Source organism: Salvelinus fontinalis, chromosome 32 (assembly GCF_029448725.1).
Source record: "Salvelinus fontinalis isolate EN_2023a chromosome 32, ASM2944872v1, whole genome shotgun sequence".
NCBI lineage: Eukaryota > Metazoa > Chordata > Actinopteri > Salmoniformes > Salmonidae > Salvelinus > Salvelinus fontinalis.
In genome coordinates, this window is record NC_074696.1 from 26,944,839 (window position 1) to 26,966,077 (window position 21,239).

General features: G+C 42.7%; 1 protein-coding gene across 4 annotated transcripts; it reads right to left on the reverse strand.

Moving 5' to 3' along the window:
• Positions 1–5,989: 5,989 nt before the first annotated feature.
• On the reverse strand, positions 5,990–18,170 carry LOC129831002 (transmembrane protein 106B-like). Of its 4 annotated transcripts, XM_055893959.1 has the most exons (9): positions 17,589–18,170; positions 16,568–16,692; positions 13,023–13,213; positions 10,334–10,397; positions 9,998–10,157; positions 9,535–9,675; positions 9,209–9,258; positions 8,435–8,488; positions 5,990–8,139 (listed from the first exon to the last, which is right to left on the reverse strand). In XM_055893959.1, the coding sequence occupies exons 3-9, from the start codon at positions 13,204–13,206 to the stop codon at positions 7,998–8,000; spliced, it is 795 nt and encodes a 264-aa protein (XP_055749934.1). In that variant the 5' UTR covers positions 13,207–13,213; positions 16,568–16,692; positions 17,589–18,170; the 3' UTR covers positions 5,990–7,997. The 4 variants fall into 4 exon arrangements, with proteins under 4 accessions (XP_055749934.1, XP_055749931.1, XP_055749932.1 ...); XM_055893956.1 differs by lacking the exon at positions 16,568–16,692 and having other exon boundaries at positions 17,589–18,166; XM_055893957.1 differs by lacking the exon at positions 17,589–18,170 and having other exon boundaries at positions 16,568–17,582.
• Between the last annotated feature and the right edge of the window lie 3,069 nt (positions 18,171–21,239).

Below are 21,239 nucleotides of genomic sequence, written 5' to 3' on the forward strand. Positions count from 1 at the left end.
CAGAGGAGTATAGAGTGCAGTGATGTGTCCTATAAGGAGCATTGGTGGCAAATCTGATGGCCAAATGGTAAAGAACATCTAGCCGCTAGATAACACCCTTACCTGCTTTCTATAAATTACGTAATCTAGCATGGGTAGGATGGTCATCTGAATCAGGGTTAGTTTTGCAGCTGGGGTGAAAGAGGAGTGATTACGATAGAGGAAACCAATTCTAGATTTTACTTTAGCCTGCAGCTTTGATATGCGCTGAGAGAAGGACAGTGTACCATCTAGTCATACTCCCAAGTACTTGTATAAGGTGGCTACCTCAAGCTTTAAACCCTCAGAGGTAGTAATCACACATGTGGGGAGAAGGGCAGTCTTCTTACCAAACCACATGACCTTTGTTTTGGAGTGTTCAGAACAAGTTATGGGTCGAGAAAGCTTTTTGGACACCAAGAAATCTTTGTTGTAGAGCATTTAACACAACATCCGGGGAGGGGCCAGCTGAGTATAAGACTTGCATATAAATGAATGAGAGAGCTTCCTACTGCCTGAGCTATGTTGTCGACAACTACTGTGATTATTATTATTTGACCATGCTGGTCATTTATGAACATTTGAACATCTTGGCCATGTTCTGTTATAATCTCCACAACACTTAATAAATACATTATATATACAAAAGTATGTGGACACTCCTTCAAATGAGTGGATTTTGCTATTTCAGCCACACCCGTTGCTGACAGGTTTATAAAATGGAGCACACAGCCATATAATCTCCATAGACAAAACATTGGCAGTAGAATGGCCTTACTGAAGAACTCAGTGACTTTCAACGTGGCACCGTCATAGGATGCCACCTTTCCAACAAGGCAGTTTGTTAACTTCTTGCTGAGCGCTGAAGAGCGTAAAAATCGTCTGTCCTCAGTTGCAACACTCACTACTGAGTTCCAAACTGCCTCTGGAAGCAACATCAGCACAATAACTGTTCGTTGGAAGCAAGCCCAAGATCACCATGAGCAATGCCAAGCGTCGGCTGAGGTGGTGTAAAGCTCGGCACCATTGGACTCTGGAGCAGTGGAAACGCATTCTCTGGAGTGATGAATCACGCTTCACTATCTGGCAGTCCGAAGGACAAATCTGGATTTGGACGATGACAGGAAACCGCTACCTGCCCAAATCGATTGAGCCAACTATAAAGGTTGGTGGAGGAGGAATAATGGTCTGGGGCTGTTTTTCATGGTTCAGGCTAGGCCCTTGAAGGGAAATCTTAACGCTACAGCATACAATGACATTCTAGACGATTCTGTGCTTCCAACCTTGTGGAAACAGTTTGGGGAAGGCCCTTTCCTGATTCAGCATGACAATGCCCCCGTGCACAAAGCGAGGTCCATACAGAAATTATTTGTCAAGATAGGTGTGGAAGAACTTGAATGGCCTGCACAGAGCCCTGACCTCAACCCCATTGGACATCTTTGGGATGAATTAGAACACCAACTGCGAGCCAGGCCTCATCGCCCAACATCAGTGCCCAACCTCATTAATGCTCTTGTGGCTGAATGGAAGCAAGTGCCCGCAGCAATGTTCCAACATCTAGTGGAAAGCATTCCCAGAAACATGGAGGCTGTTTCAACAGCAAAGGGGGGGACCAATGCCCATTATTTTGGAATGAGATGTTCGACGATCAGTTGTCCACATACTTTTGGTCATGTGTAGAATGGTCCTTTGGAGGAAGGATTGTTGACATAGAGTTGATATTTGTATCTAAAAGCATAGTTGAGAAATAATCAAAGTTGGCATATTTATGAAATTTTGTAAATGCTACAAATCAAAATGTGGTGTCATATGAAGATTTACCGCTTGCTCTAAGAGCAGCATTTTGGTTTCAATAACAATGTTCATACATTAACTAATTAATTTTGAAAAATATAAACATTAATATATGTTATTTGGGCAATTGTTCTATTTATTGTTGAACATAATATTCTCTACGGGCATATCAAAGATGGACAGGGAAAATATACCACCTATCTCAGAAAATAAATAGATCAAACAGTGCTGCTGCTTAGCACTATAAACAAGATTTCAAACCACAGTGTCATGTGCTATCCTGTTTTTGGTGTGGATCCGATATCAAAGTGCAAGCTTTGGGTGTCAATTCTCTTTGTTACTCTATCTGCATTATACACCAAAACATCAGTGTCACTTAAAAAGACGCTCTTCAGCTTTACATTGTTATTTTCTCATAGTATGTTCTTTTTTTTACAATGGTGGGGTAGCCTACAATGTTAATGTCAAGGTCGGCCATTTAGGGTAAGTTTACAAGAAGTAGTACATTGAAATGTAGCGCAGTAAAAGTCTGTGTTAGAGTCAAAGACAGGCTGTGACGTCTCCACCAGTTAGTGATTACGTGCAGTTAAGCAGCCAAGTTCTCAGTCAAGTATTTTAGATGGCTCATTATTAAATCAATCATTTACTGGAATTCAATAACCTCTTATTGGCACTGTTTCAATGTTAAAGGGTAGAGAGGAACATCAACATCTGCTGGGAATTGGATCTTTGAGAGGTTTAATTCCTTCTTTCATAAAGAACAACTACGACATCATAAATAACAGCTAAACTCCAAACATCACCATACTGAATCTTACCCATTGAATAGGCATAACACTCGGTGCTCGACTTGGGTAGGAGCTCACCGGAGCAGAGTTCCTGTACCTCACATTTTCTACTGCTTGAGCCCCTATTCCTCTTCTAGAATATTAGTTAAAAGTATTGTGAAGCTCCTGCACCTAAATATAAACAGTACCAGCAACCGAAATGAGTACCGGCACCTATTTCAGTCCATGTCAAGCACTGATAACACTACCACAACTAGCTATGATGTAGTAAATTATGTCTGAGTGTTGGAGTGTGCCCCTGGCTATCCGTGAATAAAACCTTCTTTTTTTTAATTGTGCCGTCTGGTTTGCTTAATAGAAGGAATGTGAACTGATTTATACTTTTACTTTTGATACTTAAGTGTAGTTGAGCAATTACATTTACTTTTGATACTTAAGTATATTTAAAACCAAATACTTTTAGACTTTTACTCAAGTAGTATTTTACTGGGTGACTTTCACTTTTACTTGAGTCATTTTCTATGAAGTTATCTTGAATTTTACTCAAGTATGACAATTGGGTACTTTTTCCACCACTGAGCGTAATCAATTTTATTAAGGACATTTAGGCTTTCTTCTGAGTCAGCATGTTTCACAAGGTGAATCATGTGCTTGATTGGGTTCGATATTATGTCTTCGTATTGGGTCTCCATGTGAACAAAAGTCTTGCCCTGTCCTGTTGTGTCCTTTGGGGCGCTCAGCCTTAAGAGGACAAGGCCTACACACACAGGCCTTCAAATCAGACTGTTTCAAACAACAGCCACTGTTCCAACAGCAGAAAACGAGTGCGGAGATAAATCTATCATCATTGCTGCCTGATATCAATTGTAAATCCACCAACTACATTTCATTTCCCTGAGACATGGACATATCAAAATGACCAGCAAATTAACTAGCCAACAGTGTGACGGTATGTACACTAGCTAATCTATTAGGATGGTATTCTATTATATTCCCTACAACAGATTATATAAAGTGCAAACAAATGTACGTTAGATTAGAATTAACAACAGCAGAGCGTTGCCTTTATTCCAAATGTTTATTGGTGAAAAATCCCAATACAATTTGCTGAGGTTGTTGTTCTGTAGTCACAGTCACTGTGTTTCAGTCAGTGAACATGTCCAGGTAGCGCTCCAGTGTAAAGTCCTCCCTGTCGGCCAGTGGGTTGTGGTCCAGGCAATATAACGTCATCCTGGCTGTCTGCTGCCTCAGTCTCTGGGCCTCTCGCTTCATTGGCTCTCTCTCTACACTCAGCACTAAAGGCTGAAGCTCTGGCTCTGTGGAGGAGGCAGGCTCAGGGGAAATATAGTCACACTCCAAAAACTGGCTAACCACATTGTCAGGTAAGGCAATGTATTGGTCTTCCAAATGGTTGCCTGTATTGGTGTAGTCACCTGGTTGCAGGGGTTCTGGAGTTATAGCTAAAGGGTTTCCAAAACGGCTGTAGGTATTGGTGTAGTCGGAATCACCTGGCTGCTGAGGTTCTGGAGAGGCAGGATAGTGGTCCTCAAAATGGCCAACTGTATTGGTGTAGCTGGCATCACTGGGGTTGACATGGGTGACCCAGTCGCAGTGGGTAGATGGTGTGATTAACTCTGGAGTCTCTCTATAGACTGGGCCGACGTCAGGACGCAGAGGGAGGAAGGTAGGTACGGGTAAGGGCGGAAGCTGCGGATGGGGGAACATGTTCATGAGAGTGGCATATTGTGAAAGGGTCATGTTGCTCAAAACTTCCTCTGAGAGGTCTGGGTATCTTGGAACCCCTGAGAGCTCTTCCAACACTTTGGCGAGCAGGGCTTCCTCATCATTGCCCTCTGCTGGTAGGTAGAATAACCGCTCCAGTGCAGGCCCAATGGCCTGTGTCTCCAGCAGAGATGAGGATATGTCAGATTGCTGAAAATCATTGTCTCGGTTTAGTCGGTTTGCCTGGTTTCGGCTCCTACTTTTCACTGTTGCTTTTTTCCCTCTGATGCTCGGTTTTTTTCTTTTACTCACTGCTCTCTTTCTCCTCATTTGATTCTCATGTTGGTCAGACTCACTGTCAGTGTCTGTTAGTCCCTTAGTACCTGTCTCATCCACCACCTCCACCCCGTCTTTCCTCAGCAGTGACATTATCCTCTTGTACTTCTCTGTCGTGCTGTGTTCTTGGCTGGTCCAATCAAAGCTGCCATGTGGTTTCCTCTGTTTAGGTGCAGCATGCTTCTTCTTTTTCTTTCTCTTCCTCCTGGGTGGCTCAGAAGACTCTGAACTCTGGCTCAAGTCTAAAACGTCCTGATGCTGGCTTGTCTCAGGTGTTTTAACAGGACCCATGGGAATAGTCTCCCCGTGTATCTCTGAAGTGGTCAAGGCCAGCTGGTGAGGTGGGGGACCTTGGTACACAGGAAGACTGTGCCAGGAGGCCGATGGTGCTGCGTGGTACATCTGGTATACCCCACCTGCACTGTAAGGGGCAGGGGCAGCATTGTTCACAAGTAATGTCACTGCTGATCCTGCATACACAAAATGCAAAAATAAACTACAATATGTGTAATATACAATCCTATTCGCAGCAACATTCTTTTCATATTTGCTGTCAAAGCAAAGGACCCAACCTGACACACGCACCACAGGCTGGGAGCAGCATAGGGTCAGCTGGCGGTAAGTGCTTTGCCCATGGGCACAATAGTCCTGGGTATAGAACATATTAAATTGAAGCCAGCTACTCTCTGGATGCAAATTCCTCCAGATTTCCCTGTCTGCCCTGGGATTCAAACTCTGGTTACTAGCCTGGTCCAGGATCTATTGGTACTCTTGCTCCATTGCTGTCAAGCCAAACAACCTTGAGGCTACAGCTATGTTACAGCTCATCTGACAGTGTACAAGTCATTTACAATACAAGTTTGCATCAACATGTCATCAGTAATATCAACTTACCATGTTCTAGCTGTAAGGCAAAAGGAAGATCATCTTCCAAATTGGGCTGAAAGTGCATGGTTACCAACGTACCTTCAGCCACCTAGGGAAATTAAATGTGCCAAATGCCGCCCAAACAGGCTATTTATGCAGACAGGTGTTTGACGTCACATTTGGTGTTTATGATGTAAAAACTGTCCCCACTGGCTGTCAATTGTCTCCATGGTAACATTGTGTGAGTTCACTTCTGCTCAGGAGACAAGTTTTGCAAACATGCAGTCAGAATTCCAGTATGATTACAATTCTATTGGTTCATGAGTGCATTGTGAGTGAATTGTGATGTCACACTGATTCATGTGCTAATTTGCATGGGAGTGTTCTATTTCTTACCAGTTCCTCTGAGGCTGGATAAATAAAAAGGCATGAACGAAGACAGAAGAAAATACAAGACAGACAAATGAGATGTCGAAAACTTTATTCACACTTTCAGAAAGGGTAACCACACAATAAAACTAGGTAGGACAAATCGTGCTCAACCATTTTGAATGTATCATGATGAAAAGCAAACAATAAAAACACATCAACTACATTAAAAAAATGCTTGTATTTACATTTAGTCAAATACCGTTAATCAAAATAAAATGTCAGTACCCCACAGCAGAAGTAGACATTAGGAAAGAACAAGTTAGAGATAAACCACTCTTCTAGTTGACGTGTCAGTAGTACTGCAAGTCTTCACTCAATCCTAACATTCATTCAAAAGCTGATCCACTCTTCCATACAAGATTCATTTATTAGGAACAAATGACTGTAAACATGTTAAATGTTGTGCTCTACGATAAGCTAGGAAACTGTTAATTAGATACCTAGTAGTTTGCCGTTATGAGAATTCCTAAAGAAATTCAAGGTATATTTCTATGACAGAGGGTAGTTTATTTGAGTTGTACATTTCAAAAAGGTTTTCCGTAATGTCGGAAGGAATCATATTACAAATGTGGTATTAAATCTAGGTAGTTCTAAACTCTTCAACTGAGTTTGATATGCAGGGAAGTCATTTATCAAAAACGTACAAAGTCCCTTGCAGGTTATCCTCTTTATGCATGTAAAAACTAAGTTGGTCGAATTCAAGTCAGCAGTAGGTTGGTATCACAAAACATTATGCGAGTCCCTCGTAGGCACGAACTCGGAAGGAAGAGGTCAAATTCTGATAATGAATCACTATCAATCAATCTTGTTATTGTACCAATTGGGAACAGAGTGGTAGAAGGAACTTTTAATATCTTAATTTCTTTCAAATGACTCCATTTTAGGGACATAAGCCTTTCAATTCAATCAATGGATCACACATTAACACAGTTGGATCACCCAACAGAGGGTAATATTAGTAAACAACTGGTCCAAATCCAGATTGTACAGAGAGCCCTCTAGAGGAGAGCCCGGTCATTACAAGCTTATACATATGAGAAATGCCACATTCTGGCTTCACACCAAACAGCACCCTATCCCCTATACCAGGGGTATTCAACTCTCTCTACGAGGTCCGGAGCCTGCTAGTTTTACCTGTTCTACCTGATAATTAAATTGCACACACCTGGTATTCCAGGTCTAAAATCAGTCCCAGATTAGACGGGAACAAAACGCAGTGGAACTGGCTTCGAGGTCCAGAGGTTAGTTTGAGAACCCTATATAGCGCACTAGCTTTAGCTAGAGTCCTAGTAGTGTGTTCTATAGTCATAGGTGTCATTTCAGACTTGGCTCACTGTGCCTCTGACTTCTCAGCAGAATTAAATAATACACTAGATTCACCTGTCATAATAATACACATTATTAATGTGTTACGTGAGGTCTGACTTTGAGAATAGTTGACTGGTCCCAGATCGGTTGGTTCAACTCCTTCGACTATCATAGAGATACAGATTTGAGACCAGATTACTGAGAGAACTGAGGTTATCCTCATCCATAGACAGGATTATTAGTTCAGACATCTACAAGTGGTTTGGAGGAGTGTGGAGTGGCTTCATAACATTTCCCATTAACACAATGAGAAGTTGAATGTTAAATGCATTAATAAAGTGCATAATGGTTTGGTACTGAAACATTATGGTGTTTTTTTAGACATTAAAAACAATTATTTTTGTCAGTAGACACATTTTCCCCTTCCACTGCACACCTGGCATATACTCCCAACACAATGGTAAGCGAACACAGAAATACATGACATCTACAGTGGGGTCTTCATTGGTAGACGGGTGGTGGAGGGAGAAACACAGTAATCCATCTGCGGCTGGGGTGGCCAACTCTCCTCCTGGAGAGCTACTGGGTGCAAACGCGTATCCCTGTTCGAACATACCTTCAACTGACCAGCCGTGTTAGAGAAGCCTAAACAACCAGTAGTTCTGCCAGATCTCTGATGTAAGACTAGCTTCCAAGGACCTTCTCCTGGTCAGGTCAGGTAGGGCAAAGGGGTTACTCTGGGGGTATTGGGGCATTAGACACCTTGGGCTGGGCACCCCTCAGAGTGGTGGTGTTACCTCCACAGTCTACATACTGGTACATCTCCTGCGTGACCTGCTCCATGTGGCCAAAGTACATCGTCGTCACCGTCACCCTGGAAACAACAAGAGGATTTCATTTAATTGGCTTTTTTTGTACCCTTTAGGACAATAACAAGCAGGGATGTGATCACATCCAGTCAATATAGAAACATACAAAAGAGGATATTGGATTAGGTCAATTTTCACTCTGTATGAATAGAAGACGGTATCAGAAAAGTTCCTTATTAATAAGGGGAGGTCATTAACCACACAGAACAAGGTTGACTAACTGTTCTGAGTACAGTAATACGTATTACATGGGAGCCAGGCTTCGGGGTCCTGTGAGAATGATAAAAGAGAGGTACTTACTGCATCATGACAACGATGTTGTGCACCTTTATGGTCTGCAGGCTGCAGTAATCACTAGGACACAGAGGAACAGACACTTCAGTCAGTTTCATGTGATGAGCAAAAAGTTACATTTGTCCACCAGCCGGCTCTTACTCTGTCGAACCGTCTGGTTTCATTGGGTTTCAGAAAGGGACTTCAATGGAGCCTATGGCAAGAGCGGGAAAAGGTCCCGCTGGATTTTCATTGGCTGATCTCTCAGTCCATCACCATCTAGCGTAACCCTTGAACCTCCCCTCCATGTTGTGGATTTTAAAGCAGGAGCAGCACAAGTGATTGGCTAAATAATGAACGAAGGGAGTTGGGGAAATCAGAAAGTATGCATCTAAGAATTTGTTTTCACATATAAACGTTATATGCCCAAATTCATCTAATCCAGCAATGGCAGGCTGTCCCTCTCCCGCCTCAGTTACAACATGCCCCTTTCAAGTCTGACTTTGTTCCACACCGTTTCCAGGCTCTATAAGAGCCTGGGGACGAGGTTAAGCAAGAACTAAAAGCAGACTGCACACTGCAATCTGTACTCCCATAGGATTTATTGAAACAAAGTCTCGACCATTAGGGTCTTTATCAGGTTCAGTGTTCTCAAAAAGCTATGTGCTGTGCTGGGGTGTGGTGGGCTGGGGTGTGCTGGGGTGGGGTGTGCTGGGGTGGGGTGTGGTGTGCTGGGGTGGGGTGTGGTGTGCTGGGGTGGGGTGTGCTGGGGTGTGGTGTGCTGGGGTGTGGTGTGCTTACTACATGTAGCTCATCTCATCTGCTAGAATGGTGGGAACCATGTAGTCAACCTGGGAACAACACACAGGGTTATGATCAAAAAGGTGACTAGGAGAAAGTACTTGAAGTGCCAAAATACATAATGTGACAAGTTGAGCAACTTAGGACCAGGAATAGAGGTCTGAGTCCACTAGAAATTTGCTATGGCTTGTTGGCTCTTGAATTTAGAGAAACTGGACTTTCTGCTGCATGTCCAATAATGATGACAAAGTTGTTACCACCATTTTTAACATTGTTGCTAGCGCACTGTTAACACCTTGTTACCATGCTATTACAGAGTTGTGTACCTGCTCCATGCCCAGAGGACTGATAGCAGTGATGTTATTGATGCGGGACTTCCCGATCACCGTCTTGGAGAACTGGACCTGGGCTGTGACGTTGGACACCTCTACACTGTAGTAGTTGTTATTGGTGATGTTCAGAGTGTTCTGGAAGGAAGAGGAATATTTTGTCATTTTATAATCACAGAAATGTGTCTTTTAAATTTACCCTCAGAGAAACACACACACTGAGCAGTTTGAAGCCAGAGTTAGCCAGTGCGGCAAACCCAGAAGTTTAGGGGTTAATACAAAATTACAGGGGATGGCAGGATACCTAGAACCTGCAACATTTGTGACCAAACTCATTTGCCCAAACATGGCCAACTTTAGGAGGATAGTACAGGTTGATAAGGAAAAGCAGTCTCCTCCTGTGACTGTCCACAATGTGAGCCAAATCATCATGTGGCTAGACCAGAGGAGAGAGGCTTACCGTCACGTTGAGATAGACAATCCTCTTGTCCTCGTCATAGGTGACGAAGATCGACTTGACGCCCACGTAGGAGACGTCTATGGTACGAGGGAACAGGAAGAAGACAGCCAGGCTGGACAGCATCAGACACACAACCACCGAGGACATCACATAGAGTTTTCTGTGGAGAGGCGGGAGAACAAAAGGCAGGGTCAGAAGTTAAATAGCAGTTTGACAATGGCAGGGTACAAAGAACATTATAACAAGAAATGAATAGCTACTTGCACAGTTGCATCTGCAAGCATTATTGTGACGTTTAGCCTAGAGATACCAACCCAACAACGACATTCCACTTACGTTCTCCTGGGCCTGAGTCTCTGGTCACTGTATGGGATCAATGCTACAAGCTGGTTCTCCTGGCCTGCATAATGCAAGGAAACATTTACAACACTTAGGCTAATCATCGGACACAACTACAGCACAACATAACAGCAACACTAGGGATGTAACGATTCACTGATGGGCATCAGTCCCTGGTTCAATGGTTTAAGATACGAGTGCATCGGTTCGCAGGAGCCTAAACTGATCCAAATGTGGCATGAATCAGAAAACCGTTTAAAATGTTATGAATTGCCGGTTCACTAATGTTTTTTACTCATAACATATTATTTCCCTATACGAAAATACCTCAATCTTATGTGACCGAATTGATGCGGCCTCTCCTTCAGTAGCTATTTAAATAAGCATGTCAGTCATTGACCTCCAAGTCAGATAACTGTACAGAGCTCAGCTGCTCGCACCAGCGAGAGCCTCTAATATCTGCGCAGCACCTTCAGCATTCACATTATTGTAAAATGGCTTTGCCAATGTAAAATCATAGGCTTTATTAGTTGGGTGACTTTTCGATTGCCAGGTTCACCATAAAATAGTTTTGCTTTTAACAGTCAGTGCATTTGGTCATTTTTACATGAACAGGGGGGAGTTGTAATTTCATAACAAGAACACCATTTTTGTGAGCTGCACTGTAGGCCTATGGTCGGAGCGGGAGAAGAGCAGCTCTCCTCTGTAACGTTCTAATGAAATCTGAAGCTGTGCTATATTAATTCACAGCAAGAACCTGACCGATAAATCATTTCACCGATATTATTGGCAAATAAGGCTATTTTACCAATTGATCAAAATCGGACGGTATTGGATAAATTGGATGAGAAAGGACATTAAGCTTAGGAGGCTTAAAGAAGAGGTTATTACAGGATAGCAGGAAAACACTCAGCAAAACCTCAGAGCTAGCCTGGTTCCAAATATGCATGTGCTTCAGGGAAGAGAACAGAGCTGTGAAGTAGCACAGTCAAGTTATTTGTCATACAGACATGAAGGAGTGACTTCCCAGCTGCAGTGTTTTCCCTTTAAAACCCAGGGTGCCGGTGTGTGCATGTTTGTGTTCATGTTGTGTCAGAATCTGTGTGTGGGTTTTGGTCTGTGTTTCATCATGTGGTGTTCCTAGGTGTTGGTTGATTTTTCTCCTATGCTATTGGCACCCGTGTAGCCTTGGGTGGGGGAAAACAATTACATCTAGAAAATAGTTTATTATCCATAAGATTTGTTTCATTAAATTGTGAAATAATCAATGACTGTTGTGAATATAGGTATATAATGATTATTGGCATTATGACAGTCAAAGGGAGAGGGAGTACAAGTTCCAACAGAATCACCTATATTCAAAACAGCCTTACTGTCCTGACAGTTTCTCCTTAGGCTACAAAGCCCAGCGCGGAACCCATAGTTTTGGCACACAAAACAGAAAAGTGTTTGAACTTTGGAACAAGATATTCATACACTTGTTTGAGGATATTACGGCATGTCACATCACACCCACCAGCGGAGACAGCCTGCTCTAGCAGTTGGTTTGAACCGCCAACTGATAGCCTATAAACGTAGGGCTCAACCGATATGTAGTTTCACCGATATCATCGGTTGATATTGGCCTTTTACTGAAATATAGCTACAGTGGGGCAAAAAAGTATTTAGTCAGCCACCAATTGTGCAAGTTCTCCTACTTAAAAAGATGAGAGACCTGTAATTTTCATCATAGGTACACTTCAACTATGACATCTATGATATCTCATTGTCACAATGTCACAAATTAACATTTGGAGCACAATGGCAATTTATGAGAACTTAGTGTGGGAAAATTTCACTTCTTCCTCACTGTAAAAACAGTAGGCTATAAATCGGCAGATATATATTGATACCGGTACGTTTTGTCCTACCAAAAAAATCGTAGCTAAGTTCTACACATAAATAAACATATTACTTTCTGAAAACATTTTTGATCTGATAAAATGACAAGTTAATCAGTGGATGATGGGGATTTCAGATACAAAGTGGGGGACAAAAGGCCTAAATGCTCAGTCTGCCCTATGGCTCAGCTCAGCTGCCTGCACACCATATAATTCATTCTCTGACACACACCTCAGAGAAGAAATGTCAGACAGATCCAGCTCAAAGAGGTCCAGCTCCTGACCTCCATCAGAATCAGATTTTAATTTTACAGATTCGATTCGTTCCACTTATCAAACCGAATCCTTCCAAACTAAAAGTATCGCTCCTGTATTGTGTCAGAGCTAATGTATTTATCTAGATACTTATTGAGTCGTGCTTGAAAGAAGAGATTCACATCCCTATGCAATACTGTACAACATTATCCATCAGAGGGGAAATTCACCAGGGTCCGGGGATAAAAATCATGAACCACAAATAACACAGCTTTGATTACTCAGATTAGAGTTAACGGGCAAAGCATAAGTCATTCATATGCCAAATTCAGTCATTGGTTCCCTCAAGCTCATAGAGTGATTCAGTCACACTATCCATTATCCACAAGAGAGCACCTTTGTGGTTTTATCACACACATCAACTGCAGTCTGACTATGACACTGAACAGAACAAACCTCTTACCCAGTCATATTCATTCAAATGGTATAGCATCTTAAATCCTGTTAACCTTTAGGTATCCCGTCTGTACATAGGTGTGTGTGTTGCTCACCTCTAGGTATCCTCCCAGTGCCCTGGCAGCTGGGACATGTGACGCTGTCCCGGCCTGTGAACTCTACGTAGGGGAACTGGGACACATCCTCTCTCTTCCCATCATCCTCCTGGGTGGTGGTCAGGCTGCCCTGGGAGTCTTCGCGGCATGCCTGCTTGGGCAGGAGGGAGAGGGCTTTCCCCATGGTGATGCTTGGAGGGTCAGAGGTTACCGGTTGGCGTTTGTTTGTCATGTTTGAGACAAACACACAGCAAAAAAAAGAAACATCCTCTCACTGTCAACGGCGGTTATTTTCAAAAAACTTAACATGTTTAATCTTATGTTCATACAAATATTTACAACTGAGACAAACTGAACAAGTTCCACAGACACGTGACCAACAGAAATTGAATAATGTGTCCCTGAACAAAGGGGGGGGGGGGGGGGGTAAAAATCAAAAGTAACAGTATCTGGTGTGGCCAACAGCTGCATTAAGTACTGCAGTGCATATCCTCCTCATGGACTGCACCAGATTTGCCAGTTCTTGCTGTGAGATGTTACCCCACTCTTCCACCAAGGCACCTGCAAGTTCCCGGACATTTCTGAGGTGGAATGGCAGTAGCCCTCACCCTCCGATCCAACAGGTCCCAGATGTGCTCAATGAGATTGAGATCCGGGCTCGTCGCTGGCCATGGCAGAACACTGACATTCCTCACTTGCAGGAAATCAGGCACAGAACGAGCAGTATGGCTGGTGGCATTGTCATGCTGGAGATGAGCCTGCAGGAAGGAAATCACATAAGGGAGGATGTCGTCTTCCCTGTAACGCACAGCGTTGAGATGGGCTGCAATTACAACAAGCTCAGTCCGATGATGCTGGGACACACCGCCACAGACGATGACGGACACTCCACCTCGATCCCGCTCCAGAGTACAGGCCTCGGTGTAACGCTCATTCCTTCGATGATAAACGCGAATCCGACCATCACCCCTGGTGAGACAAAACTGCGACTCGTTAGTGAAGAGCACTTTTTGCTAGTCCTGTCTGATCCAGCGTCGGTTGGTTTGTGCCGGTGATGTCTGGTGAAGACCTGCCTTACAACAGGCCTACAAGCCCTCAGTCCAGCCTCTCTCAACCTATTGCGGACAGTCTGAGCACTGATGGAGGGATTGTGCGTTCCTGGTGTAACTCAGGCAGTTGTTGCCATCCTGTACCTGTCCCGCAGGTGTGATGTTCGGATGTACCTATCCTGTGCAGGTGTTGTTACACGTGGTCTGCCACTACGAGGACGCTCAGCTGTCCGTCCTGTCTCCCTGTAGTGCTGTCTTAGGCGTTTCACAGTACAGCCGTTGCAATTTATTGCCCTGGCCACATGTGCAGTCCTCATGCCTCCTTGCAGCATGCCTAAGGCACGTTCACACAGATGAGCAGGGACCCTGGGTATCTTTCTTTTGGTGTTTTTCAGAGTCAGTAAAAAGGCCTCGTTAGTGTCCTAAGTTTTCATAACTGTGACCTTAATTGCCTACCTTCTGTAAGCTATTAGTGTCTTAACGACCGTTTCACAGGTGCATGTTCATTAATTGTTTATGGTACATTGAACAAGCATGAGAAACAGTGTTTAAACCCTTTACAATTAAGATCTGTGAAGTTATTGGATTTTTACGAATTATCTTTGAAAGACAGGGTCCTGAAAAGGGGTCGTTTCTTTTTTTGCTGTGTTTATATACACACACACACACACACACACAGTTGAAGTCGGAAGTTTACATACACCTTAGCCAAATACATTTAATCCAAGTAAAAATTCCCTGTTTTAGGTCAGTTAGGATCACCACTTTATTTTAAGAATGTGAAATGCCAGAATAATAGTAGAGAGTGATTTATTTCTATCATCACATTCCCACTGGGTCAGAAGTTTACATACTATGAGTGTTTTTGGTAGCATTGCCTTAAATTGTTTAACTTGAGTCAAACGTTTTGGGTAGCCTTCCACAAGCTTCCCACAATAAGTTGGGTGAATTTTGGCCCATTCCACCTGACAGAGCTGGTGTAACTCAGTCAGGCACACACTTTTTTCAGGTCTGCCCACAAATTTTCTATAGGATTGAGGGCAGGGCTTTGTGATGGCAACTCCAATACCTTGACTTTATTGTCCTTAAGGCATTTGCCACAACTTTGCTTGCAAGTATGCTTGGGGTCATTGTCCAATTGGAAGACCCATTTGCGACCAAGCTTTAACTTCCTGGCTGATGTCTTGAGGTGTTGCTTCAATATATCCACATCATTTTCCTTCCTGGTGCCATCTATTTTGTGACATGCCTCCTGCAGTCACTCCTGCAGCAAAGCACCCCCACAACATGATGCTGCCACCCCCGTGCTTCACGGATGGGATGGTGTTCTTCGGCTTGCAAGCCTCCCCCTTTTTCCTCCAAACATAACGATAGTCATTATGGCCAAACCGTTCTATTTTTGTTTCATCAGACCAGAGGACATTTCTCCAAAAAGTACAATCTGTGTCCCCATGTGCAGTTGCAAACCATAGTCTGGCTTTTTTTATGGCGCTTTTGGAGCAGTGGCTTCTTCCTTGCTGAGCATTTTACTGATTATAACACACACTTTTGTACCCGTTTCCTCCAGCATCTTCACAATGTCCTTTGCTGTTGTTCTGGGATTGATTTGCACTTTTCGCATCAAAGTATGTTAATCTCTGAGCGGTATGACGGCTGCGTGGTCCCATGGTGTTTATACTTGCGTACTATTGTTTGTACAGATTAACATTGTACCTTCAGGCGTTTGTAAATTGCTCCCAAGGATGAACCAGACTTGTGGAGGTGTGCAATTGTAACGGATGTGAAATGGCTAGCTAGTTAGCGGGTACGCGCTAGTAGCATTTCAATCAGTTACGTCACTTGCTCTGAGACTTAAGTAGTGTTGCCCCTTGCTTTGCAAGGGCCGTGGCTTTTGTGGAGCGATGGGTAACGCTGCTTCGTGGGTGACTGTTGTCGATGTGTGCAGAGGGTCCCTGGTTCGCGCCCGTGTCGGGGCGAGGGGACGGTTTAAAGTTATACTGTTACACAATTTCTTTTCTGAGGTCTTGGCTGATTTCTTTTCATTTTCCCATGATGTCAAGCAAAAGGCACTGAGTTTGAAGGTAGGCCTTGAAATACATCCACAGGTACATCTCCAATTGACTCAAATTATGTCAATTAGTCTCTCAGAAGCTTCTAAAGCCATGACACCATTTTCTGGAATTTTCCAAGCTGTTTAAAGGCACAGTCAACTTAGTGTATGTAAACTTCTGACACACTGGAATTGTGATGCGGTGAATTTTTTGAGAAATAATCTTTTTGTAAACAATTGTTGGAAAAATTACTTGTGCCCTGCACAATGTAGATGTCCTAACCGACTTGCCAAAACTATAGTTTGTTAACAAGACATTTGTGGAGTGGTTGAAAAAAACAGTTTTAATGACTCCAACCTAAGTGTATGTAATCTTCCAACTTCAACTGTATATACACATACCGAAATGCCACGATAATAAAAGCATTTTAAATCATATACTGTACCTTTGTTTTCTTCAAGAGTACCTTGTTGGGAAAAGTCCCACAATAAATGTTTTCAAAATGTTCGTTAACTAAGTGACGGCTTTCATCCCTATATGTTGTCTTACTGAATGCCTATTAGAACCGGGCTAGATAAAAAAAAAGAAGAAAAAAAAGACTTTACTGTACAGCCAGCAGTAGCTCTCCAGGAGGAGGGTTAGCCAACCAATGCTGTGTTCGTAGCTAACGTTACACATCAATCGGGATTTGACAAACTAAGGCAGAAATAGAAGTTAGTTAGCTATCTAGACATTGATTGGGTAACATAGGCAGGCTGGCTTCTTCAAGTCAACAAGAAATTGCCAAATAACAAGGTCTATAGCTAGCTACAGATTCTATAGCTAGATAAGTTAGCTAACATGATAACGGGATTTGGCTAACAAACGGGCAAGTTAATCTTTGTTTAATTCACTGCTCCACTCCTCATCGTGCCAATTATGCTAACTAGCTAGTTATATGCCATTGCCATTAATTAAAAATACTCATCAGTTAGCAAGAAAGTCAGTTGACTGGTTTGTAAACTAAGTTATCTAGTAAATGAACTATCCTAAACTGGATAACTAGCTAGCAGAAAATGGAAGCAAAAGGATAACGTTAGGAGGTTATCTAACGATAGCGGGTGGGTATAATTTGTGTTACGTTCCAACAGGAATATGTTCCAAAAACTTGGTAAAGTACAAGGTTGCCAACAAACATCGCATATATAAAGTAGCATGCTCAATTCGCCTAGCTAACTAGCTGAGTGAAAAACGTAATGAAATAGCCCACTCCCTACCCGGTATCTCATTCTGCCGCTATACAACCTTGTTATTTAGTTTTTGGAACAGATTCCTGTTGGAACGTTCCAAAGCATACCCACGCGCTGCTAGCTAGCATCAGCAAAGCAGGTCAGTCTTGTTTGCTATATGCGCTGGAATAAAATGTATTTAACAGGATACTAACTATTTATTCTACGGTGACGTGAAATTATTATTGTCCGTCTTACCAGAAAACGAGTTGTGTTTTTCCTAGCAATCCTTTCAGGTCATGCAGTTCTTGTCAACCAACCTGACATGCGCAGTACGTTTCAGATGAAGAGTAGTCAGAAAATAAATACACGTTTTAGTCACATCGGACAACGGGATACAGCTAGAAGGGATCCAGTTTTTGTCAATTTAATGCGTTTTAGCTAACCCTAACCAGCTACGTTAATTATCCTAACCTGCTACGAAAAGTCAAATCTGACGTTATTTGACAAAAGCTGGATCCCTTCTAGCCATGACCCGGTCAAATCCACAACTTCGCGTTCGATGTTGCAAATTAGTTTTTGTCGATTGGTCTTCCCACTAAATTAAAAAACATATCAAGTAGAAGAAAGTACTTCTACATGTCCTTGTTACGTTTTGAGGTAATAATGTTAAAAAGCAGTCCTCTATTTGAGGCATTCCTGTGACTAATACATGTCCTCCAAAATCAGCAAATTATCTTCAATTGTCGCTACAATTGTAGACCTACTGATTTGAAATGTTCATATTCGTTACCAGGCAAAACGTCAGTATAGAGACAAAGTGGAGTCGCAATTCAAAGGCTCAGACACCAGACATATATGGCAGGGTCTACAGACAATCACGGACGACAAAGGGAATACCAGCCACTTCTCGGACACTGACGTCTTGCTTGTTAACCCTTGCAAGGCTACTGGCCCTGACGGCTGGCTGGAGTGTTTACAGAATTTACTATCCCATTCCATTGTCCCCACATACTTCAAGATGTCCACCATTGTTTCTGTACCCAAGAAAGCAAAGGTAACTGAACTACATGAATATCACCCTGTACCACTCACTTCTGTCATCATGAATTGCTTTGAAAGACTAGTCAAGGATCATATCACCTCCACCTTACCTGCCACCCTAGACCCACTTCAATATGCCTACCGCTCCAATAGATCCACAGACTATGCAGTTGCCATCGCACTGCACACTGCCCTAGCTCATCTAGACAAGAAGAATACCTATGTAGGAATGCTGTTCTTTGACACAGCATTCAACACCAGAGTACCCTCCAAGCTCATCATTAAGCTTGAAGCCCTGGGTCTGAACCCTGCTCTGTGCAACTCGGCCCTGGACTTCCTGATGGGCTGCCCCAGGTGGTGAAGGTGAAGGTAAGAAAAAAACACCTCCACTTTGCTGATCCTCAACACTGGGGTCCCACAAGGATGCGTGCTCAGCCCCCTCCCGTACTCCCTGTTCACCCATGACTGCGTGGCCACGCACACCTCCAACTCAATCATCAAGTTTGCAGAAGACACAACAGTAGTAGGCCTGATCACCAACAACGATGAGACAGCCTACAGGGAGGAGGTGGGGGCCCTGGTAGTGTGGTGCAAGGACACCTACAGCACCCGATGTCACAGGAAGGCTAAAAAGATCATCAAGGACAACAACCGCTTGAGCCACTGCCTGTTCACCCCGCTATCATCCAGATGGTGAGGTCAGTACAGGTGCATCAAAGCTGGGCCGAGAGACTGAAAAACAGCTTCTCTTTCAAGGTCAGAAGATTAAATAGCCATCACTAGCACATTAGCGGCTGCTGCAGTGCCTTGCAAAAGTATTCATCCCCCTTGCCATTTTTCCTATTTTGTTGCATTACAACCTGTAATATAAATATATTTTTATTTGGATTTCATGTAATGGACATACACACAATAGTCCAAATTGGTGAAGTGAAATGAAAAAAATAACTTGTTTAGTAAAATTTGAAAGGGAAAACTGGTGCGTGCATATGTATTCACCCCCTTTGCTATGAAGCCCTCAAATAAGATCTGGTGCAACCAATTACCTTCAGAAGTCACATAATTAGTTAAATAAAGTCCACTTTTGTGCAATCTAAGTGTCACATGATCTGTCACATGATCTCAGTATATATACACCTGTTCTGAAAGGCCCAGAGTCTGCAACACTACTAAGCAAGGGGCACCACCAAGCAAGCAGCACCATGAAGACCAAGGAGCTCTCCAAACAGTTCAGGGACATAGTTGTGGAGAAGTATAGATCAGGGTTGGGTTATAAAAAATAACCCACCAAAACTCACGGACCAGGCAAGGAGGGCATTAATCAGAGAGGCAACAAAGAGACTAAAGATAACCCTGAAGGAGCTGCAAAGCTCCACAGCGGAGATTGGAGTATCCGTCCACTTTAAGCAGTACACTCCACGGAGCTGGGCTTTACGGAAGAGTGGCCAGAAAAAAGCCATTGCTTAAAGAAACAAATTAACAAACATGTTTGGTGTTCGCCAAAAACCACGTGGGCGACTCCCCAAACATATGGAAGTAGGTACTCTGGTCAGATCAGACTAAAATATAACTTTTTGGCCAAGGAAAACTCTATGTCTGGTGCAAACCCAACACCTCCCATCACCCCGAGAATACCATCCCCACAATGAAGCATGGTGGTGGCAGCGTCATGATGTGGAGATGTTTTTCATCGGCAGGGACTGGTCAGAATTGAAGGAATGATGGATGACGCTAAATACAAGGATATTCTTGAGGGAAACCTGTTTAAGTCTTCCAGAGATTTGAGACTGAGACGGAGGTTCACCTTCCAGCAGGACAATGACCCAAAGCATACTGCTAAAGCAAGACTCGAGTGATTTAAGGGGAAACATTTACATGTCTTGGAATGGCCTAAGACCTCAATCCAATTGAGAATCTGTGGTATGACTTAAAGATTGCTGTACACCAGTGGAACCCATCCAACTTGAAGGAGCTGGAGCAGTTTTTCCTTGAAGAATGGGCAAAAATCCCAGTGGCTAGATGTGCCAAGCTTATAGAGACATACCCCAGAGACTTGCAGCTGTAATTGCTGCAAAAGGTGGCTCTACAAAGTACTGACTTTGAGGGGGTGAATAGTTATGCACGTTTAAGTTCATTTTTTTTGTCTTATTTCTTGTTTTTTTCACAATAAAAAATATTTTGCATCTTCAAAGTGGTAGGCATGTTGTGTAAATCTTATGATCCAAACCTCCAAAAGATATATTTTAATTCCAAGTTGTAAGGCAACAAAATAGGAAAAATGCAAACGGGGGTGAATACTTTTGCAAGCCACTGTATATACATAGACTTGGAATCACTGGCCACTAATAATAGAACACTAGTCACTTTAATAATATTTAAATGTTTTGCATTACTCATCTCATATGTATATACTGTATTCTATCATATCCTACTGTATCTTAGTCTGTGCCGCTCTGACATTGCTTGCCCAAATATTTCTATATTCTTAATTCCTTTACTTTATATTTATGTGAATGTATATGTATTTGTTTCATATTTTATATTTACCAAAATAAATGATCTAATGACTGCCTCCTCGCAGAAAAATCTGCAGAGCTGGGAAGATTGTATCCACCATATATATATATATATATATATATATAACATTCTACTGGTTGCAAGAATTTTGTTTAGTAATTTAAATTGAAAAATTCTAAGCTTTTAGTCTGGCTCCATTTTGCGTGTCAATTGATAATCCATGTGCCATGGAATCTGTACTAAGAAAATCTCTTCCCAACTATTTGGCTATTTATATACCACAGCTGTCAATTTTTTGGTCCTTAAATGAAACTGGTATATATTTTTATTTATCACAATTTTCTTTAA